The sequence below is a fragment of the Pseudopipra pipra genome, chromosome 10, assembly GCF_036250125.1.
Source record: "Pseudopipra pipra isolate bDixPip1 chromosome 10, bDixPip1.hap1, whole genome shotgun sequence".
Taxonomy (NCBI): domain Eukaryota; kingdom Metazoa; phylum Chordata; class Aves; order Passeriformes; family Pipridae; genus Pseudopipra; species Pseudopipra pipra.
In genome coordinates this window covers 16,216,592-16,237,557 of record NC_087558.1, presented here as the reverse complement: position 1 = coordinate 16,237,557, position 20,966 = coordinate 16,216,592, and the positions used below count along the sequence as shown (strand labels likewise).

Sequence of the window (20,966 nt, the reverse complement as noted above, 5' to 3'; positions counted from 1 at the left end):
CTCAGGGGAACACTGGTCATCCTCTGTTAATCTGCACTCCTGTGCCAGTCTAAGGAGATCAGGCTCAATCTCTGCTCTTCTGGCAGCAACAGCAATCTTGTCAATCTTGGCTAAGGAGATGCCAAAACAAACATTATGCAAAGAGTAGCAAATAAATCAAAAGACTGCAGCAATTAGCTTGTCTGGTGGCCTTTTCACTGTAGGACTGAGGCACTTCAGTGGTGCCAGGAAGTTTTTCCTTTGCCTGAATCTAGCTACTCACCAGTAGTAAAAAGACCTAGCTGAGAACCAGAATGTGGATAATTTTTTTCCCCTTATTAAAAAATAAAGAGATAAAGTCTACCATTAGACTTTCTTTACAGTGTTCTAAGTAAATCTCGAGCTGCTGCCTCTCATTCCTGATGCATGGCAGGGAAATCACTGGCTTGGTTGATAGACCATATTGTACAGTGAGAACAGACAACACGGGTACCTCATGGATCGCTCGCTGAGTTGCAAGTAGCTACTTGTGTCGTCAGGATTGTCCTCATCATTAGCTAGCTGGGACCAGCTGCCAGTGCTTTCTTCACTGCTGCTGAGATGGTTTGGGAATTCTTCAGCTGCTTTTGTCTCTCCTATGATTTCAGCATCTGATCTGCTCTGAGGGCTGTTGCTGGCAGGGTGATAAGGAAGGCACGTTGATATGATAATACAGGCAAACAAACTGGTGACACCAATCTTCAGGCAATGCTGCTCATTAAAGTCAACCAAGCTGCAGAATTATATAGATGCAAAAGACTGGACAAGCTTATAATTTATCCATACAGTCCAATAGAACATATGATCTGAGATGCTCTTAAAAAAAGACTTTCTTATGACTGCTACAAACAAACACAAACCAAAGTAAATATTATACTGAAATATGCATAGAAATGGTTTAACTTGTAAAAAATGATTTTACATGTATGAAAAGAACTGATCACTGTAAGGGTCTGATGCTTAATGCACTTCAGTCAATCAGTGGTTGAAATACATGATATATGTTAGTGCAGAATGTGAACTACCAGCTCTCTGCAGGATCTCTCTAGAAAAGTTCTTGGTTTCAGACCTGTATCTAAGTTATGACTGAGGCACTGGTCTTTAGTTAGAGCAAAAGATTGCACTAGAAACGCTACTGCTCCCGAGTCATCACCTTGACCAAGAATATACTGAGACAATATCATTGTGGATGTCTCCTTTTGCCAAGCTCTCACTCTCAGAAGTTGTTGCATTAATGCTGGATGACAGAGAGAGAGGCAGCCTGTGCAGGGAGAATGGGAGCTGTTTGCCCAAGGGCTCTGCTCTAGCAGGCAGGGAGCATCTGCCAAGTAACTGTGCCTGTCATCCCTGACCCCTCAGGGGCAGAGCTCAGCATCTGCACCAACACGTGGGCTCTGAGCAGCCAGGTTGCAGGGTAGTGATGTTACTCAGATTTTTAATACAGGGCAGGAAGCTCCTGATACCTGGTCCAAAACACAAGAGATTTCTGTGGGTGATGTTTCTTGGCATTTTGGGTTTTGTTTGATTCATTAAGCAATTGCATCTCAGACTAGCGATGCTTTGAACTGACAGTTCCCCACTTGTGAACAGTCACTTGGAACTGTTTCTGTGTGACAGGACTGGGTCTGTGCCACTGCCTACATACCAGAAACAGCTCTTTTTCGTTGCTGAAGACCTCTTCCCTAGGCCTGCACAGCTTTTTATTTTTTTTTTTTTATTCCTAATTGACTGTATGTCTGCTTGATATTTTGCCTGAAGTCCTCTGTGCCTGTATCTGAACTAGCAAGTAGTTTAATGCAGTAGGAGTGGATCAAAGCAATTGCTGCTGATGCTTTTATAGCTACATTATATATTTTTAGGTTTTCACTTCAGCCTACGTAGACTTGGTCCAGCCAGCTATGCCAGAAATGGTTCAAATCTGTGTGAAGAACCACAGGAAGCTTTGCCTTCCCAGTAGGGGTACGAGCACATCTGGAACACACTTGGGCAGCTTCTATTTGAGATTCCTTTAAAAGAAATCTGCATTGCATGCTGCAAAGAAAGCTGATGTATGGAAATGGGGATGAGTTGATTCAGAACTGCACTGCATTGCTGAGCCAAAATGCTCTTGTGGTGTAGCCTCTGGTTACTAATTCAGCCTATTGCTTTAAACATCCCATAGGCACTTTGGAAACTCTGCATCAAAGGCAGAAGAAAAGTTGTTATGAAAGGGGTCAAAACTGCAAAAATAACTTCATTTTCACAGTCAAGATTCCAAATAGATGGATTTCGAAATGTATCTTACTAAAAGCAGGTTGCATTTTAAGGAAGAGGAAGGTGAGTGGGGGAGAATCAGTATGAAAGACTAGTGACACTATGATAATTATCATAATTGTTAATATACACAGGAAAGTAGATATAATCCATGTACTTTCCCACTTCAAGGAAAGCAAGTACTTCTGCTTTCTCACTTCAAGCAGAGCTTTGTCAAATGCCAAAAGAGAGCACTGCCTAGAATAAAATGAGCTACAATGGTTTCTAACACTAGCACCTGCACTCTTTCTACCACTCTGAGATAATGGGGTGCTGCAGTGCTCCAAGAGACTGGCAGTTTAGATACCATTAAAGTAACAGATACAATGAAGAAGTATAGTTAAAAGTAGGCAATGCCTTGAGAAAGAGCATTGCTCTTGGCCTCATAGCACTCACAGCAATCCTCTACATTTGCACTGCACTCTCATACTGGGCTCACACTTTGCCATAACCAAAGCAAGCTACAGATTTCTTAAGACAAGGAGTAGAGGTGCAAGGAGAGTGTGGTAAGGTATGGTGTAAACTCCATGAAATGGCATTAAAATAAAATGAAATGTTATTCTTTTCTCTATTTAAATTCTACCAGAGAAATCTTGAACTAAAGGAGGTGAGGGGTACTTTTAATATTTTGTTTCCTTCACTAAAGAATTTTTCTTACTTGTAGCTCCAGACTGCAAACACAAATTTGAACTTCAAGGCCTCAGAAGTCTGGTCTTGTTTCCAGGTACACAAAGCATTAGTTACACAAACAGGCATAGCAGAGAACTACAAATTCTGCTATCTTCTGTTATACACTAACACTGATTTTTATTTATTTATTTTTTTGAATTGAGATATCAGCCAGCACTACATGAAAGTTTATGTTTTGTCTATTTTTCCTGTCTTGACTATGAGAGACTTAAATATCTGTAGAGAGAAAACTTACTTATTAGTAAGTTTGAATGTTAGAACCATAATGTTGTCATATTTGATTTAAGTTTGCTCCAGAAATCAGCACTGTGATACTTGACTGGCTGATTTTATGTCATGAGAAACCTGTAGTCACAACTTAACCTGCTTGTTTCTTTAGAAGTTATATTCTTATCTTCTTCCTTTATCAAAATAACTTTTACTGGGAAAATAAAACACCGAAGCAATGTGCTGATTTGCTGTTTGGTCACGTACCTATTTGCTGGGGAACTGGAAACAGTGTGTTTGCCATCCAAAGCTTCTGGAGGCTTTTCTTTGCTTTGATGCTCCTTTCCAGAAGGGCCACATGAAGTTAAGGACTCTGAGTCTTTGTGTGGCTCATCTCGTTGATCACTTTCTATCTGAATCAAAGGCACTTCCCTGTGCTGACCTGCAGGGAGGCTCCCGGGGCTCTTCACGTGCTCTTTTTTCTCATCCAAATTTACTTCTTCCGTTTTGGGTTTCGATTGTATCTGAGCTGTGCTTTGGGGATGTTTGCTTTCCAGCACGTGTTCTCGGCTTGTATAGTCACAGGAATCCTGCTGGACAACAATTAAACTTTTACCACTTTCAACAATATTTGCGGCCAGTCGTTTTGCATATTGTTCCACGTGCGGTGGGGAATCGCTGTAAAACTGCTCTGCCTCTGCAGCCTCTGCCTCATCTGCTATGATTTTGTTCTTCCGCATCAGAGATTCAATAGAACTCGCCCACGTCTCGTGAATCAACATATCTGTTATCTGGTCAGTCTTGCATCTTTGGTACAGGCACGAGTCAGACTTGCAAAGACCTGAAGAAGCCACGGTACTGGCTGGCTGCACACTTAAGGAATCTTGGCGATGGTGGGCAAATCCATCTAAGGAATTTGCCTTAACTGGGACATTAACTGTAAGCCTGGAGCCTGATGGTCTGCTGTCAGGCATTGATGACTGCCTAAAGCAAAAAGGTGACCGTAGAGACGGTGGTAGCAAACTGTCACACCAGTCCTTTGAATTCCGAGGGGAATACAGGTTATCTTTATTTTCCCTTTCGATTTCTCTTAGCATATACCTATAAAATTCTTCTGTTATACTTTCTGTGCTGGACTGTTTGGATGGGCAACTTGGTCTTACGTTAAGATGGCCATTTTTCTTGGCTACCTGTTGCAAAGCAGAAGTTAAGATATTGTTTGCATTTTTTCCTGCATAGTAATCCAGTAGCAAATCAAAACCTCTTCCTTCATTTTCCATCTGGTTCACCATAAATCTTGAAAATTCATCTGTAATGCTTTCACAGCTAGACTGCTTTGAGACAGAACTTGTCTGACTCATAGACTGACCAAAGCTGTTCATTAGGCCTAGGGTATTGAAAGAGGCTTTGGAATCCGAGTCCTCCTCGGGAATGCTCTCACAGCTTGAGGCCTTGGCTCGACTCCATCTTTCACAGTGCAGTCTGTTCCTGGGGTGGTTTGGACCTTGCCAGATGCTATCAACCATGGAGAGTTCAGTGAGGTTCATGATCTTGGCAGCCACTTCATTTGCAAAGATATTGACTGAATCAGGTGTGTCCTCAAGGTTTATAGATTCATCTACTACCCGATTCATCAGTCTTTCCTTTAGCTCTGGATGCTCATCTGTTTTTCTTTTGATCTCACTTAGTCGAGGTGCCCTGTGCTTCCGAACCACTGAGCCATTAGTATGGGTTTCCTTTTTCCTTTTCATGGTTCTGCATGATAAACTCTGGGTCACTAGATATTCATTGCCTCTCTTCCATGCACAGAACCAGGGTTGCTTTCCATTTGAATTTTCTAGACAAATGGCAGCTATTTCTGTTGCCATAGAGACAACTGTTTCTGCCAATTCTTCTGCAAAATCTGTTATACAATATTTGTCTCTTGAATTTTTCACCTGTAGCACAGGCTGAGAAGGAAGCAAGACATGGTTTCCTAATAAAGACAAGCTAAGTTGAACATCATTATTTAGCACAGAATCACACTTATGCTTGGCTTGGTTTTCTGCAGTTGTGGTGGCACTGGAAGACAGCTGTTCTTGAACACCATGTCTGCATTCATTGTTTGCAAAGGTATTTTCTCTGTTCGAAAATGATCTGTAATCTTTCTTCTGATGCTGATTGTTGCTCTGATTTGGGGATTTGTAACAGTCTCGTGCGGTTCTTTTCAGGTATCTTTTCTTGGGAGATGTTTTTCCACCAAGTGTGTTATCCTCTGTATCTCCACTTGGTTCTGAGCTCAGTGTGGCACCTTCGTTGCTATTTACATCTTTCATATTACTTTTCCAAGTGGTTGTGACATTTCCAAGATCTTTGCTAGTACTGGTACTGTAGGATGTACCAAATGGCTTAGCAGCAGAGTGATCAAGGGGGCTATGAGAAGTTTCACATGCTGTTGCTGGTGTTGACCATCCTTCTGCTCTTGTTACTTTCTCTGCTTTTCTGCCCTCAGAAAAGAGAGGAGAACATTCTTCAACTTGCCTTATGTCGTTCATCTTCTTGCAAGTGAAATACATTATATTAAAAAGCAACTCGTTTGCAGTCTCTGTGAAAATGTCTTGTGTACTTGAGCCATTTTCTGAGTGGGAGTGTAGCTGTCTCTTCTTCCTAACCTCTTCCATAGAATGTCGTAGGATGATATTGGATAAGTTTTGCGCAAGTTCATCCCTGATTACTTCATCAGCACGTGGAATACGTGGCCTTGCTGCTGTTTCAATAATTTTCCCATTTATGGATTCCATAAAATGCCCTACATTTTTGTATGTGTTGGGTTTTGTCAAAATTACGGATGCCTCTTTGAGAAGTGCCTCTGCAATGCTCTCATTTAGCTTTTCCATGCTGCTTCCTATAGCTATGCTACAGTGCAGAGTAATGGCTGCAGAAGCCTGAGCAGCAGACAGAAGTCCACTTGAAGTTGCAGGGTACTTCTCCTCCTTCGTTTCCCCCAGACCACAGATGGCCACAGCACTTGCTACTTGAGTCATGCCACACAGAGCAGATGGAAAGGAATATTCTGTGCCAGCAGAGTCATCAAGGGGCTGTGAAGGTGCTGTGTGCACCTCTTCATCTACTACCACTCTGCTTCGGGAGTCTGTGACTTCTTGGTCCCATCTGAATTTTTCTGCAGCCTGGGGACTGGAAATGGTTCCAATGACAGTGGCTGCACAAGCCAGAGCCACTTCCAGTGCACTTTGGTCATGTCCGTTTGAATGTTCTTCCTCAAAGTAATCTGAAACTTCAGCAGAGCTTTCTGACTCAGTCCAGTGGCACAGGTTGGGGAAGGCAGACCCTGGCCAGTCAGGTATGTTCTCAGAACTGTCTGGACTTTGCACTATGACAATCTTTGGAAGTTCATTCCATGATCGGGAAGCAGATACATCTTCTGACTTACCGGAGCTTCCCACAGAGATGCTGACTGCAGCCTCCTCACTGAAACTGGGTCGGGACTGTGACAGTCTAATGAATGCATCCTGCAGAACAGATTCTGCCAAATTTGTGGCATACTGACCTGTGGTCCCCTGCTCATTTTGTGAGGGCGGATCAGTTTTCCTGATACCTGCACAGTCTTCCCCATCTGTCTTACTGTTGTGTTTTGTTGTTGGGTCACACAGAGGCTCCAGCTCCTCTTTAGCCATTTTGGTTAAAGATACATCTTCTAACATGAGCGCTGGGCGGGAATTTTCAACCTCATCAGTCAAATTAGTAGCACTAAATGATGAAGTAGCTTTTTCAGCTAATTCCTTCTGCCACAGTTTTTCCTGGTCTGACTTATGTTCAGGTTGTAAGAGGCCATTTTCAGCCACAACATTCACAGCTTCAGAGACTTGAGTAGCTCCATTATCTTTATTAATGCAGTTTCCTTCAAGAATGAATGGCAACCTGGCTTTTCTGTAGTGAATATTTTCAAATCCCTTTCCTTTATTTTTTTTGACATCTGAAGATGCTTCTGAAACGTTTAATTTTTCGTGACCTATTAAGAAAAATAAATAATTAGTTTTTTGCAGACTATCCTGTGGCTTTAAAAAGAAAACAGCTGCACAACTGTGTACCACATCACTGCTGCAAAAGTACTGCACAGCCATGTATCCTTGTTTCTGAACAGCAATTTAAAAATATGAATGGCTGTCCATTTTCTAAATTACATATGCACGAATCAAAATCAAGTGTAATTTCAGTGAGCATTGCCATAGCAGTTTTGCAGTACCAACAATAGCAGAATTATGCTCAGTCCCAAAGCTTTTACCCGCTTTGCATTCATCAGCCTCGTTGTCATCCTCGAGGTGCTCAGATGCCGTGAGGAAATCTTCTTCTATTGAGGACACGGAGCAGTTTGTGTCATCCTCTGGCTTTAGGACACGAGTTTCTATCTGCAGGTGCCTCTCCTGAACGAGCTCAAGTCCAATCAGAAACTTGTTTATTTCAAAAATGATGCAGCTTGGGCTGTTTCTCCTGTCCCCCCTTGCACACTGAACCAAGCAGACATCTGCCAGCCAAGGACACTAGAGGGGAAAAGAATCTCAGACAGTTATTTAATTAAAAAATAAAACTTATTTTAAGCTTCCCTCTCTATAAATATCTCGAGGATGTTCTGTTGCAAAGATGCAATATGATTTGTCATTTAAATGTTAGTAACACAGTGTGCAGTTACATATATGCCAAAATAAGACTTCTCGGACTGACAGCTTTTGTTATACAAGTGCTTTAGTAGAGAACCCAGCTGTATCACAGGGGATACTTGGCAATTTTGTTGAAATTGCCAAGTTGTTTGTTTTCAATCAACTTGTTTTAATGACAGAGACTTATTTGCAGTTAGCCATCTGACATGCTGTTATTAAGGGCCTTGCACCACCCGGCATTACCCGTCTCTTGAAGGGATTGTTTGTGGGCATGAATTCCCTTTCAGGATAATTTCCCTTGCAATGCTTGTTTGAAGGCAGCCCTGTAAATGCTGGCTGACAAGATTAAGAACAGGTCACCTTTAGTGTTCCTACAGACTGTTTTAAAATAGTGTTTTATTTTGTTTCTTTGCTGCTCTTCCTCTCATTCCTTCTTTGTCCAAAGCCCCATTATTTCAGTCCAAAGCCCCATTATTTCAGGCCTATATAACCTCCCACTGGAAACAGGGCTCCAGTGCACAATGTGATGAGCCTTTATATAAAACTGTCTTACCCAGAGAAGTTTTAAAATTAAGTTGAAAGTTGGACAGAAACGGAGAGAAAGGAACTCTTGTTATCCTCCTTTTATTGATATTAAAAACTGTTGGACATTTATACAACAACAGAGCTAAGTCAATATCTCTGCATGGGACCATGCCTGTTGTATGGATGTACTCTGAAGCAAAGCCAAGCTTTTGCAGTGTGTGATCCTGTGCTTTTAACTCCAGGCCCCCAGGAAGGAACCAGCTTGGGTGGAACCAACTTTGGATTGAGGCAGTGAATTTTAAGCTGTGCAAAAGATGCCTTGGACCCACTGGGCATTTGCACAGTATCTACCATAATGTAACCTCATTCTGGACCTTTTGTCTTTGAGTGTGAATGCAAAGCAAATATCTAGTAATAGAGACAGTAGAATGAGTGCTACGCTGGATTAGCATGTTTATTAGCCTGCTCTTCCTTTCCACCTAAAAAATGTGTCTGAACAGAAAACCAGATAAATTAGTGTGTTAAAAGGAAAACAGAAAAGATAGATTAGATAGCTGCTATGAAACAGTTGCTGAATCAGACGTGAGCATACTGTATTGTGAAAAATGTAATAAAAAACAGATGCAGCCTTAGATCAAACATTCCCCTGCTGTTTCTCCAGGCCACAGTTTGCAGGGTTATACTTGTGAAAAGGACTGAGGGGTGAGCAGCATAAAAATCCTTGCAGGAAAACTCTGCCAGTCACCTTACAAATGAAATTCTCTGAAAGCCAAACAAAAGTGTGATGATGGCATATCTGGCCAATAAATCTCATCCAGTCTCAATGCAAAGCTTTACTTGTCTTACAAGACAGAAATTTAGGTTAGTTCCCTCTATGAGAGTGCTGCCAGTGTCACTGGATTTGGAGATGGGGATGACTTGGGTGCTTGTGTTACCTTGTTTGAGCCTCAAAACACCCTTGTGCATATTGCAGTAGCTTGCCCCTGGACTGTGGGGTTGGGAGCTCCAGTGCTCCCACCACAGCCTTGTGCTCATATTTTTTTTAAACCTTTCTAAATTCAGCCATTAGTCACAAATGGCAAGAAAGCTCAATAACTAGGTAATTTCTCTCTTTAATGATCAGCTTATTGGTATAACATGAAATTCAATGATCTTTGCAATATAGCTGTTACAGGGTCTGCTTCAGGAAGACTTTTGTACACAAGTTAATTTCAGTGAAAAGAAGTTTTCTGCTTCTTTTTCTCTGCAGCAGACAAACCTGGCAATACCTGTTTTTTTTTTTTTTTAAGTTTGCTGGGACAGTTTTGTACTCCAGGATAATTCTGCAGTTTTAATGAGTTTGAGAGGTGATTCTGCCCCTCTACTGAGGTGATTCTGCTGCTCTACTCCACGCTGGTGAGATTCCACTTGGAGCACTGTGTCCAACTCTGGGGTTGCCAGCACAGGAAGCACATTGACCTATTGGATAGAGTCAGAGGAGGCCACCAAGATGTTTAGAGGGATGAAGCACCTCTCCTATGAGGAAAGGCTGAGAGGGTTGGGCTTGTTCAGCCTGGAAAACAGAAGGCTTTAGGGTGACATGATTGAGGGCTTCCAGTACCTGAAGGGAACCTACAAGAAAGATGGAGAGGGACTATTTACAGGAGCATGTAGTGACAGGACAAAGGGGAACGGCTTCAAACTAAAGAGAATAGGTTTAGATTAGGTATTAGGAAAAATTCTTTACTTTGAGGGTAGTGAGACACTTGAACAGATTGCCCAGAGAAATCATAAATGTCCCATTCCTGGAATTGCTCAACACCAGGCTGAATGGGGCTCTGAGCAACCTGGTCTAGTGGAAGGAGTCCCTGCCCATGGCAGGGGGTTTGGAGTGAGATGATCTTTAAAGTCCCTTCCAACTCAAACCATTCTATGATTCTACTCTATGAAGTTATTCCCATTTCATGAATGGCCCAATTATATCAGAATCAGGCCCAAAAATACTGACATATTTTTCACTCTTTCTTTACACATACATGAACAGGTATAAAGGATGACAAAAATGGAAAGGAAGAAAATAGCTCTTATTACAACAAGGAGTTAAGCTTCTGGAACTTGTGTATTAAAATGTCTTTAAGCAAATGTTATCATTTGCTTCCTTTCTCTATGTGGTGCCACTAAGAGGAATTCTTGGCTTTCAGATCACAGATAGGGAACGTTTAATTGGCAATAATGGGAGTGAAGGAGTGAGCACGAGAACCTCGCCTCTAGCTCCTTTAAATGTTAAATTTTAATTAATGCATTAATTACTTTTTAAGTTGACAGAAGCTAAACGAGGTGTCATCTCTGCTATGGTTAATGTCACTCGGTATTTTCACATTGATCACATTCAGGCTTACAGTAGCCTCTAGGATCTTCAAGTCCTATCATCAGCCCTTTTCCGAGGTGCGCGCGTGGGAGAAGATGCATTGGGAACAAAAGTGGGAAGTGGCAAGACTTCACTTGAAAGGGAGTCTGTAGCAGCTGTGCCCTGGCCTAGCTCTGTGCACAGAAGAAGTGTTACATCTTTCCTTTCCCCTCTGTGCTGCCTTTCTGATTTCTGCTACTCTTGAAATCTGGCCAAATGAATCTCATCTCTGCCACCAATGCTTGCTTTCCCTGAAGGATCAACTGCTAATGTGGCTCAAACCATTATCAGCTGCAACCCAGACACCCTCAGGATCTACAGGGAATAGCAGGATCTCTTGCCTATCTGTGTAAATGGTGTGTGTGTGTGTCCCTGCCCACCACAGACTTAAATCTGTCTAACACAAGTCTGTTGGTTTTTTATGTTTGCAGACTCTCACTCATCTCAAACTGATGTGAGGTCTTTGCTTTCAGGTTCATTTTTCCCATATTCCAAATTCCATCCTTCACAGGTGTGATGTGATCTTAAAGATGAGTTTGATTCCTACCTGGGGAACCTCATAATCGGCCTGAAGGTTTCCTGATGCCAATCCACTCAGCAGGACTATTTCATTTTCCTTTGGTGGCTGTACGTTCATCGAACTGATAAGTTTGGGGAGGTTTGGTGAGACGTTGATCAACTTCTGTAGTATGAAAGATAGATTTTACTCTCAGGTAATGAGATCTGAGTTGCACAGTTATATTCAGAAATATTAAAATGAAATACCACTTATATGTAATACTTCAACTAGATTAAGAATAGAACTGGCAGCATTAAAATGCACATTCTTTCTTTTGAGACACCAGACCAGACATTATAAACTTCTGCACAAGCATCCAGCAGGACAATCGGCCATCCCTGACATTGTCATGTGATAAATGGCTTGACTGGATTTGTGAATCTAAATGCTTCCTATTACAAGTGAGTTCCTGAGAGACTGAAACACTATCTCTCTCTGTTATGGTCTGAAACAGAAAAGATTTGTTAGGTGTGGTAATGAGACCAGGGCAAATCTTCCTGTTTTCCTCCAGGCTTCTGACTAGCGAGGAAGGAAAAGTTAGCTGGAAATTACTGACTGAATTGACACAATGCTAAACATGGAACAACAGAAATATTGAAGGGACAGATGAAATATACCTTTCTTTGCTGTTCCACTGGGCACCTTTGTGACCTTTCATTTGTAATGGCACAGTCACTTCCTATGTGTTACATATTTGCTAAAGGTAAAAGCAGTAACAGTCACAGCATCAGTGATGCTACGTAACACAGGAGATTTGTGCTGCCATACTGCTGGGAGCCAGTCCCTAGCCCGTGCAGGGGACATCTGTGCTCCTTTGTGTACGAAGTCCAGGACAAAAGGACAGTGCCTGAGAGTGCAGTTCCCTCTGCCAGGGATCTCTGTGTGCTTGCTCTTAGAACACAAAATCAAGGCTGGCCCCTTACAGAGGGAGTAGAGTAAATACCACCTCCATTTTAGGCACTAACAGAGCCCATGTGTTAGTGCACAACACATGGCAAAGCCAGTCAGGGAATGGAGATCTTGGGCACCCAGCCATAGGCTTTGTTTCACTTCTTCCTTTTTATCTTCAAAATGTTAAGCTTGCAGTAATGCTATTTTTCCTTGGAGTGAATTAGACATAATAAAACTTTCTGGTTTAGAAAAGCTAAATCAATATTAGAGAACAGTTCACTTTTCAGCAGACTGAATCACATGAGACTAAGTACTTTTATTTGACATAACTAAATTCAGTCCTTCAATTCAGTTTGACGTTTTACTGTTGCACAAAAAAGTTCTCATCCTTTTTTTTTTTTTTTCCAAATTATAACCTTTCTGTTATCACACACATTTCCCTACATATCTCTATTTTTCTACTGCCTAAATTGCCACATTTTATCAGATTTCCTAGGTAGGAAATGATGGCATTTTATATACCTTCTACTTCAGTTCTTTACCTTTTGTTCAGAATTAAAAAAAAAGTCTGAAAACATGATTATTTTACACTAAACCCCCCTCAATTTAACCCACTCCAAGGTTCTGTGGGTAATGCAAAATCCTAACAGTACCTCTTAGTAAATAAAGTAACTGTTAGAAAATGGTTAAATATTTCATATGAACAACAGTTAGGCTAACATCTTCAAAATTCTTCTAAGAAATACTTTCACGACACCAATGTGTTTTATAAAATTCCACCCCACTCAGTGGTAATTTACCCAAACTGCTTATTATACACAAAAAACGTGATGAGGGAGTTTCCTCTTGGAGAAGAACGAAAAAGCACCTCGTGCTAGCAGGGAATTTTCATTACCTACATTGAAAACCAAAAAAGAAAAAGAGTATCGTTTTCCAGTCAGGGCGAATAAATGTGTTTGCACATAAATGCACCAGAAACTGCCCTTCTAGAATACAGCCAAACATCGGGGTGTCTCTGTCACCAGTGCCCTCGTGCAGGAGAGGAATGTCTGGTGTGGGCATGGTGGGTGCAGTGCTTTGGGGAGCTGACCAAGCTCTGCTGCCACGTCAGAGCTTCTGGGTGGTGAACACAACCCCGCTCTGAGGCTGGTAGATAAAAAACATGCAGCTGCTTCCAGAGGGGTTTTGTGCTTGTAAAGGAGTCATCAAACCTCCAGGCACTGTAAAGGGTGGCTGCACAAAGCTAATTTCAGATGGCTTTTACGGATATCTAGTTCTAAGACTGAGGGAGAAACTTGGGGTATTTCCTCATGACCTGCTACAGCTTTTGTTCCTCAACAAACACTGTAAACAACAATAAAACCTCTGCTTAATAGGAAACAACTAGTGCTTCTAGGGATTCAGTAAAGTAAACCCTCTCAAGCTGTTCTGCACAGTTAACCTGCTGATTCGACAGAAAAGTCATTTTGCTGCAAGATCCTGTATTTATTTTTGATGTCCAAATTTTCACAGATCCAGGATGCAGAAAACAGCATAGAAAAACTGGTCCTGCTAGCAAATGACTTGCAGGAGGCATCAAGGTCCCAGCACTGGTTGTTCTCCTATGAGCTAAAAGTGGTTTCAGCAAACTAACTGTAATGCTTTAACCAAGGAATTCCCTGGGTACTGTCAGGAGACCCTACCTTTGTTCACTCACTACATATTGCCCCCATATAGCTGTGTCTATCATAGGCACCAAGCCAGGATGATGGAAATGAACTGATAAAGGAAGATGTCAGCACAAAACTGACACTAGGCCATATCTTTAAAATGTAACTTCAACAGTTTTAAGGTTTCTTTTGGAACAGCATGTATCTTAAATAGCATATCATGATGTAATTTGTCTTAGTGTTTGTAAAATAACCAATCTTTTTTATTATTTTTTTAAAATCCCCTTTTTTTTCTACCCTCAGAACCTTCTGTTAAACAGATAAAAAATACCTTTAGTTCTGTCTTATTTAGACCCCTCCTAAAGACCACATAATCATACTATCTGGAGTTTGAGTAAGACTGCTGAGCTGAACAAGACCTAAATGAGTAAAAGGTTTTTCAAAGGCTTTTAGGCAGTAGGACAGAGAGACACCAGAAACTCTTTTTATGCAGTATTATGACAATTCTCTGATAAAACCAAGGCTGAGCAAGAAATCTATTCATAAAACTGTTGTGATTTCACAGACTGCATCAATCCATTATGTATTTCTGGGATGGGAGTAAGAAATGTTATATAACATGGTCCAATGTTGAGGCAGTTTCAGAATCCTCATGCATTGCTCTCTGTAAGCATTAAAAATCCAGGGCTGGCTTTGATTTGTTCATAGAATTTTGATCTGTTTTTGTACTGGAGAGTTCTGGCACACCTGACTAGATCCACTGTGCGTGTTTTTAAGACCTAAACAGTTACCTGTTTCACTTGCTCATCGCTGCAATCATCTCTGTTGGCATCTAAATTCACAAAACAAACCTGTAATAAGAGAGAAAAAGAAACAGTAGCTTATGAAATTGTATTAGAGTGGCAGCAACCCTTTGAAAGTCAGTATATGTTCCTTTTCTAGCCTTGTTGCTGAATATATGAAGCCTTTTCCTAGTACAAGAAAGGCTGAAAGGTTAGCAAAGAGAACTTTCTTGATATCAAGAAAGGAGAAAAAAAGGAATAAGAGTCATGGCTATATCTGCTCTGACAATCAGCTTGCCTGATGAACGAGTGAATGTTGCCAATAAACTGTAATACAGAGGATATTAGAAAAGGTAGAGGAAAAGTTAAAAATGCATTTGACTGTATATCAGATAAATTCTTCATGTCTTTTTCAATGGCTTCTTCTTCTTTTCAGGCACTTGTTGCTAAATGTTTGATAAGTACAGTTGTGAGTTGCTTTTCGAGTTTTTCTGCACACCACATAAATATTGGAGTATTTTTCCTAATTTTCCAAAATTTCTAAGTTTAAAGAAGTTTAAAATCTTATGAAAATATATTTTTTAACCCTTATTTGTAAGCCAATATGCAACCAGAAGTGTTCAGCAGTGCTAATCAGGTACTACCATAGGTTGCAGAACTGCCTAGTAAGTACATGATTTACCAGAAAGTACTACTTTTAATGACAAATTTTTCTGCCCCTTCTTTGATCATTATGAGTTTCAGAGACCATTAAATGTTCTGAAGACTTTTACTATATGCTGCCTGGAGGGCTGTTTTCTAATCAGAAAATCCCTCCTCCAGCTCTACTTCTGAATTAGAAGCAGGGACTCAAAAGCTAGGCTCTGAAGTTTGAGAGAGTTTGGTGTTGTCGTCTTGATTTAAAGCAAAACCTAACACAAATTCAAGGCTCAGCTAAAGCCAACAACCGATTCCAAAATTTAATTCCAGACTCAGAATTTAACTGAAAAGAGCTGAGCAATTTCTGTGTTTTGTTTCTTTCCCAGCAAAGACTCAATGCTTCTTATCCTAATTCTATGTAAATATCCCCTAGAAAATAAAAATGCTCTACATTATCCTTTTCACAAACATTCTTGTGTTAGGCATCCGAACTCCTGTTGTGTGCCTGCTTTTACCCCAAGACAACCCTGACTTCAGTTTATATATGCACATACCATATGTACAGATTATGGCCATCTGCAGTAACAGCCAGCACAGCAGATGGAAAGATCCAGTCAGTACTCCCATTGTACACCAAAAAAATCCCACTTAAAAAGAAAGCTTTTTGCCCTTTTAAACAGTTTAATGGCATCTTTATGTGAACTTACAAATGTATTTTCCAACCCTTTTATATTTTAGCAAAAATATTTCTATGCCTGATAATGACAACAATCAGGATATGCCACTGTCATCTGGTGAACTTCTAAGAAATAGTTATAAAAATGTCTAAGCTATAAAATACAAAAAATGCCCTCTAGCAACATAATGTGGTAGTTATGTAATGTGTTAAACATGTTGCAGTTTAATTATACAGACAAAAATTTTTCTTACTTTCCACAGGGTTTTCACATGTAGGCATTTCACATATCAGCAATAGTTGTTAAAAATCATTAGAAAATTACACTCTTGGCTCATACATGGACTTGCCCAGTGCCCAGCAGGGCATGTGGTTATGAGTCTGCAGGTGCATGGAGGTGTGTTTGCTTAGGGACCATTAATATGGGAACCAGGGTGGGAGTGCTGGAAGGTGCAGGACCAGTTTTGAGTCCTCTCAGGCATGTTCACCCCCATGCTGAAGGTAGGGCTGTTCCTCAGGACCTTTGTTTTCCAAGCTCCCATGCCAGAGTGGTAAGGTCTAGTTCTGTACTGGATTTGGGGTGAAAGGTTTGGGGAAAAGCTGCACAGCAGCAGTCGGGTCTGTGGGGACATTCCGGCCAACACTTCATTCTCTGATAAGCCTTGTTTTGTCCTTTGCTACCTGCCTGTTGGTGCAATGGTACCTGTCTCTGCTGTGCCATACACTGGCACTCCTGCCAGTGACACCGACCACCATCCTAAAGACACGGCCCTTCTGAGCAGCCAAAACAATAATCTTTGGTTCATGTGGCATGGATGGCATAGAACTCACTAAAGCCTCAGTAGAAGAAATCTCAGTACAAGCAGGAATATGTTGTATTTAAAGTCACATTCTCTTTCTTTCCTTTATTTCTTTATTTTCAGAACCCAACGAACTTCTGTCATAAAACTTACAGCAGTTCTGAATCCAGTTTCCAAACACACGTGTCAAATTCACATTGACTTTATTACGCCACCAATGCAATCTTTTAGTGTTTTCTTGTTCTCTGGATTTCGCAGTTTTAATTACAGGCAATTTTTCAGCAAAAATAGTTTTCCAGTGGTGAAAGACACTGAAGAACTCATTTTTCTGTTTTGCTGTTTGCTTTGAGCAGGAGGCAGGACTAGATGGATACTGTAACCATAAATTAACTCTACAGTTCCCTCCTGGCATGCTCTACACTACTACTTTTGGTTCAGCTTTCCAAGGGTAGAAATCCCATTTGCTCAAGTGAAAAAAATACTGTTCTTGTGGTGAACATGTATCACTGCACTCAAAACTAGAGTCTCAATAGTGGCACAAAGCAGTATGTTACATGTCCATTAACTATTTAATACACAGTCACACTGTGAATAGCAACTCTTGCACTATGCAGTTTACTGTACATGAATAGCACAAATTGGGGTCTGACCCTCAAGCCTCCTCTTCCTTCTTAAACTCTCCAAGCATTTCTATTATGACAGTACCAGGCAGGTTACCATCACTAACTTGCTGAGCTCTCATCTTGAAAAAGTCTTTACTTTCCAGGATCATATAAAAAGCAAACAGAGAAAATTTTGTTTTTTCTTTTCTTTTTCTTCCCTATTTTTGCATGATAATTTCTGTGCCTGGTAAAAGGTGTATGGAGAAAATTCTCTAGGTCAATGATTTCAAGTCCTGAAATCTACTCAAGCTGGTGTAGAAACTATGCAGACACCTCCCTTCTTAAAAGAACTATATATTAAGAAATTTTTTTTAATATTACAGTATATATATGGTATATATACTGTACATATGGTATATTTTACTTGCTAAAAGCTAACAGTCTTCTCACTTAGGAAGAGTAAAGCAATTCACTTTACAGAGTACCAACACTGCCAAACAGCTGAATGACAAGCAACGAAATATATGATTGTCTATATTTTCCTTATTGCTTTCACTTCAGCTTGTATTAACCAAGGTTGGTATTACTGGCATTTTAATATTCCTTAGATAAAAGAGTACACTGATGGTAAGAAAGAAACACTGTCTCAGAGACATAATGCTAACAGCAGTAATTTTTTTCAAAAGTGTGTATTTTTCTGAAGTGTCTATTCTAGGGTGAAGTCTTTCTGCTCTGTACTATTCCCCCCAGACAAGACTCCTGTCTTCTGTTTGTTTTAGGAAGTGCTGATGCTTCTCTCTGTTGTCTGTGTCAATGTCTGACAGCAGGGAAAGGCTTTTCCTTTGTCCTGTGAAATATCTTATGGCTTTTGGTGAAATTAAAGCAAGCCCTAGCTTGTGGGCTTTTTATCAAACTAGTATTTCTTTTAATTAAGAAGAAAATATGTTTGTTTTTCAATCCTCTTCTGTGCCAAAATACAAACTCAGCAGAGATGTCTGAAGGCTGGGCTCACCCTGCCCCAGCAGTAGCAGCTTTAGATGCTCAGTCCCCTTTCTCCTGTGAAGTCTGAGTTCCTCCTGCTTCCCCTTAGGGAAGAGACTGAACTGAGAATCCACTCTGTTCCTCCCTCTCACTGGGATAGTATCTGTCCCTTGCACCTTACTGATATAGTTGCTCTGGTAAGTGAAATGAGAGCCACAGTCCTGTGTTCTGTTGTGAAGGGATATGGTCAACATTTGCTTAAAGTGCTGCAAGAGGTGGGCTTTTTTCCCCCCCATAAAATCAAATACATCTACATTATATACCACCCTCCCCCCAAAGTTTCAATATCTGTTTTAAAATAAAGGAATTTAAACTGAAGAGACAAGAGTAAAAAACTAGAACTATATACAGATGGCTTGTGCAACCTTAATTTTACCTCACATGTCCACATTTATACAACACAGGAATAGTGAACAGGAAGCCTGCAAAAAGGGGCAAAACTATGAAGAGTCATAGCCCTGTGTATCTGCCATTTTCTAACATTTGGCTTTGTAACTTAAAGGATACTCTTAAACGTGTTTTCTTTGTTTCTAATCCGTGAGTTGGTGGATTACAGCCACATAAAGACAGTATCAAAATGGTGGCAGGACTATATCCAGGTTACACAAATCACTTCATCCCTGTCACTGCACCACTGTATCCATCCAGATGATTCTCAGCTTTGCCCTAGTGTCACTAGCAGGTTGGGTTCGGTGCCATATACCTCATCATAGGCTAAACTTATGTGTTTGGGTGTACAGGGGAATTGTGTAGAACTCTCCCTGTTCTGTGCTGTCCTGGTTGGCATGTCAGCATGTAAATGCTGTCTGGAAACTGAGTTTATAGAGTCTTTATGTCCAAGGTCTGTTTTGCTTCTCCCATCCTCTCCTGTCACATCTCCAAGTCAACTTTAGACATGCCAGGTGCCAATTCAGAGAGTCCAGGAGAGAGTTAAAGGGAAAAACTGGTTTGGGACTGCACTGTAATCTGCCCATAAAACTCATGTTTAATTTCCTACAAACAGAAGTGAAAAAGGTAATTAGCTCCAGGAGAGATGTCAGGAGAAAGTAATTCTGAGCAGGCAGTTCCTGGGTGCCAGGTTAAAACAGTTTAAATGCCTAAGCCTGAGGACATGAGGAATACAACTGTGTGACATAAGAAGGTGAGGGACTGCTGAGCCCAGGACTGAAGGCAGTTTTATATACACAACCAGCCAAAGCGCTGAAAGGAATGCAGACCTCAAGGGCAGAGAACTGCAGCGACTGTGGCTGCACAGCAGGAAAGGCAAGTTCAAACTGTGCTGCTCCTCGCACTGCAAGCTTTCCCCGATGCACTCAGTAGTTATTTTGTTCCCTTTAAATGTTGCCATCTGTTGCTGACCAGAGTCAGTGGCAGGAGCAGGAAGGCAGCTCTGTGTCAGGGCTGTGTCCTCTCTGTCCTGGTTTGGTTGATACAGGGATGAAGCTCTCCCAATATGACTTTCAAATTAACATGCATCTGACTGTGCTTTGTTTTCATCTTGCCTTGCTCCTTGTGCCCACTGTGAGTGACACGCATCTTACACTCATGCAGTGATGTTCTGATTATTTAGCATTATCCTATGAAATACTAAAGGCTTGGCATTTTCCTTCCATGTTGTTTCCCCTCCACATTTTGGGCAGGTATTGTTTGTTCTCAGGGTGTGTAATGTTTCTTATACACTACTCTAAACGCTTTATCCCTTTTTTAAACGTAGGACTATGAAGATGCAGTTTGTGAAGAGGGTGATCGAATTTTACATCAACTGTAATTGCTATGACAGTTGTTTTAAGGACTTAATGGAATCTCTGACCTCAATAATTTCTGCTGTTAGCAATAACTCTGTGATAGGATAGCAGTTTTGGAATTCTGAGCCTATTTTCATCCTAATTTCATCTGTGCAAAAGTAGAAAAACAATACAGTTGCTCTAAAGTTTTATTAGACCTAAGTCTGAGTCTCCTGGCTTTAGAAATATAGTTTAGATGCCCATAATTTCCCCACAGCACAGTAACAGAATATAGCTGCTCCAAGGCATCTTTCACTGGAATAGCGACTATTTCATAGAACGCACAGTTGCATGATGGGCTCCCTTAGGAGCTGAAGTCAGCAAAAGCCCTGGGAAAAATACTTTTACTCTGTGTTTCTGAGCCAAAGCAAACTGTAATCCACAGAAAAAATATCAAAGGGGTGGCAATGTACCAGATTTTGCCCAGAAATTTGCTGTGAGCTTTGTCTCTTTGAAAATGACCAGAAACACTCACATATTTTTGACTTATATTAGAATAGCATAAAATGCCTTTTCCAGCAGATTCTAGCAATACAGCCAGGCTGTATGACAAGAGCATTTGTTTTGATGGTTAACAAAACGCTGATCTGCAAAACTCCCCAAGAGAACTTTGTATTTATTTTCACTTGACTTATTTATGCTAATGTGATGGCTAAATACAAAAGTCTTGACTTCCTGTAATATAGAGCTATGTGTGTATGTGTGTGTGTATATATCCTGTCTGTAAGGACCTCTTATCATTGACCTCTCTGTTCTTTAAACTTGCAATT

At 40.8% G+C, this 20,966-nt stretch overlaps 1 protein-coding gene across 4 annotated transcripts in view; it reads right to left on the bottom strand.

The window, feature by feature from the left end:
- The window catches only part of SPHKAP (SPHK1 interactor, AKAP domain containing), a 68,643-nt gene that overhangs the window by 8,513 nt on the left and 39,164 nt on the right, over positions 1 to 20,966 (bottom strand). For all 4 annotated transcript variants that reach the window (XM_064666453.1, XM_064666454.1, XM_064666456.1 and 1 more), the window contains exons 4-8: positions 14,664 to 14,723; positions 11,321 to 11,455; positions 7,490 to 7,745; positions 3,475 to 7,216; positions 473 to 652 (exon numbers count right to left, since the gene is read on the bottom strand). In XM_064666453.1, the coding sequence (XP_064522523.1) occupies positions 473 to 652; positions 3,475 to 7,216; positions 7,490 to 7,745; positions 11,321 to 11,455; positions 14,664 to 14,723 (4,373 nt within the window). The remainder of the gene's footprint in view (positions 1 to 472; positions 653 to 3,474; positions 7,217 to 7,489; positions 7,746 to 11,320; positions 11,456 to 14,663; positions 14,724 to 20,966) is intronic.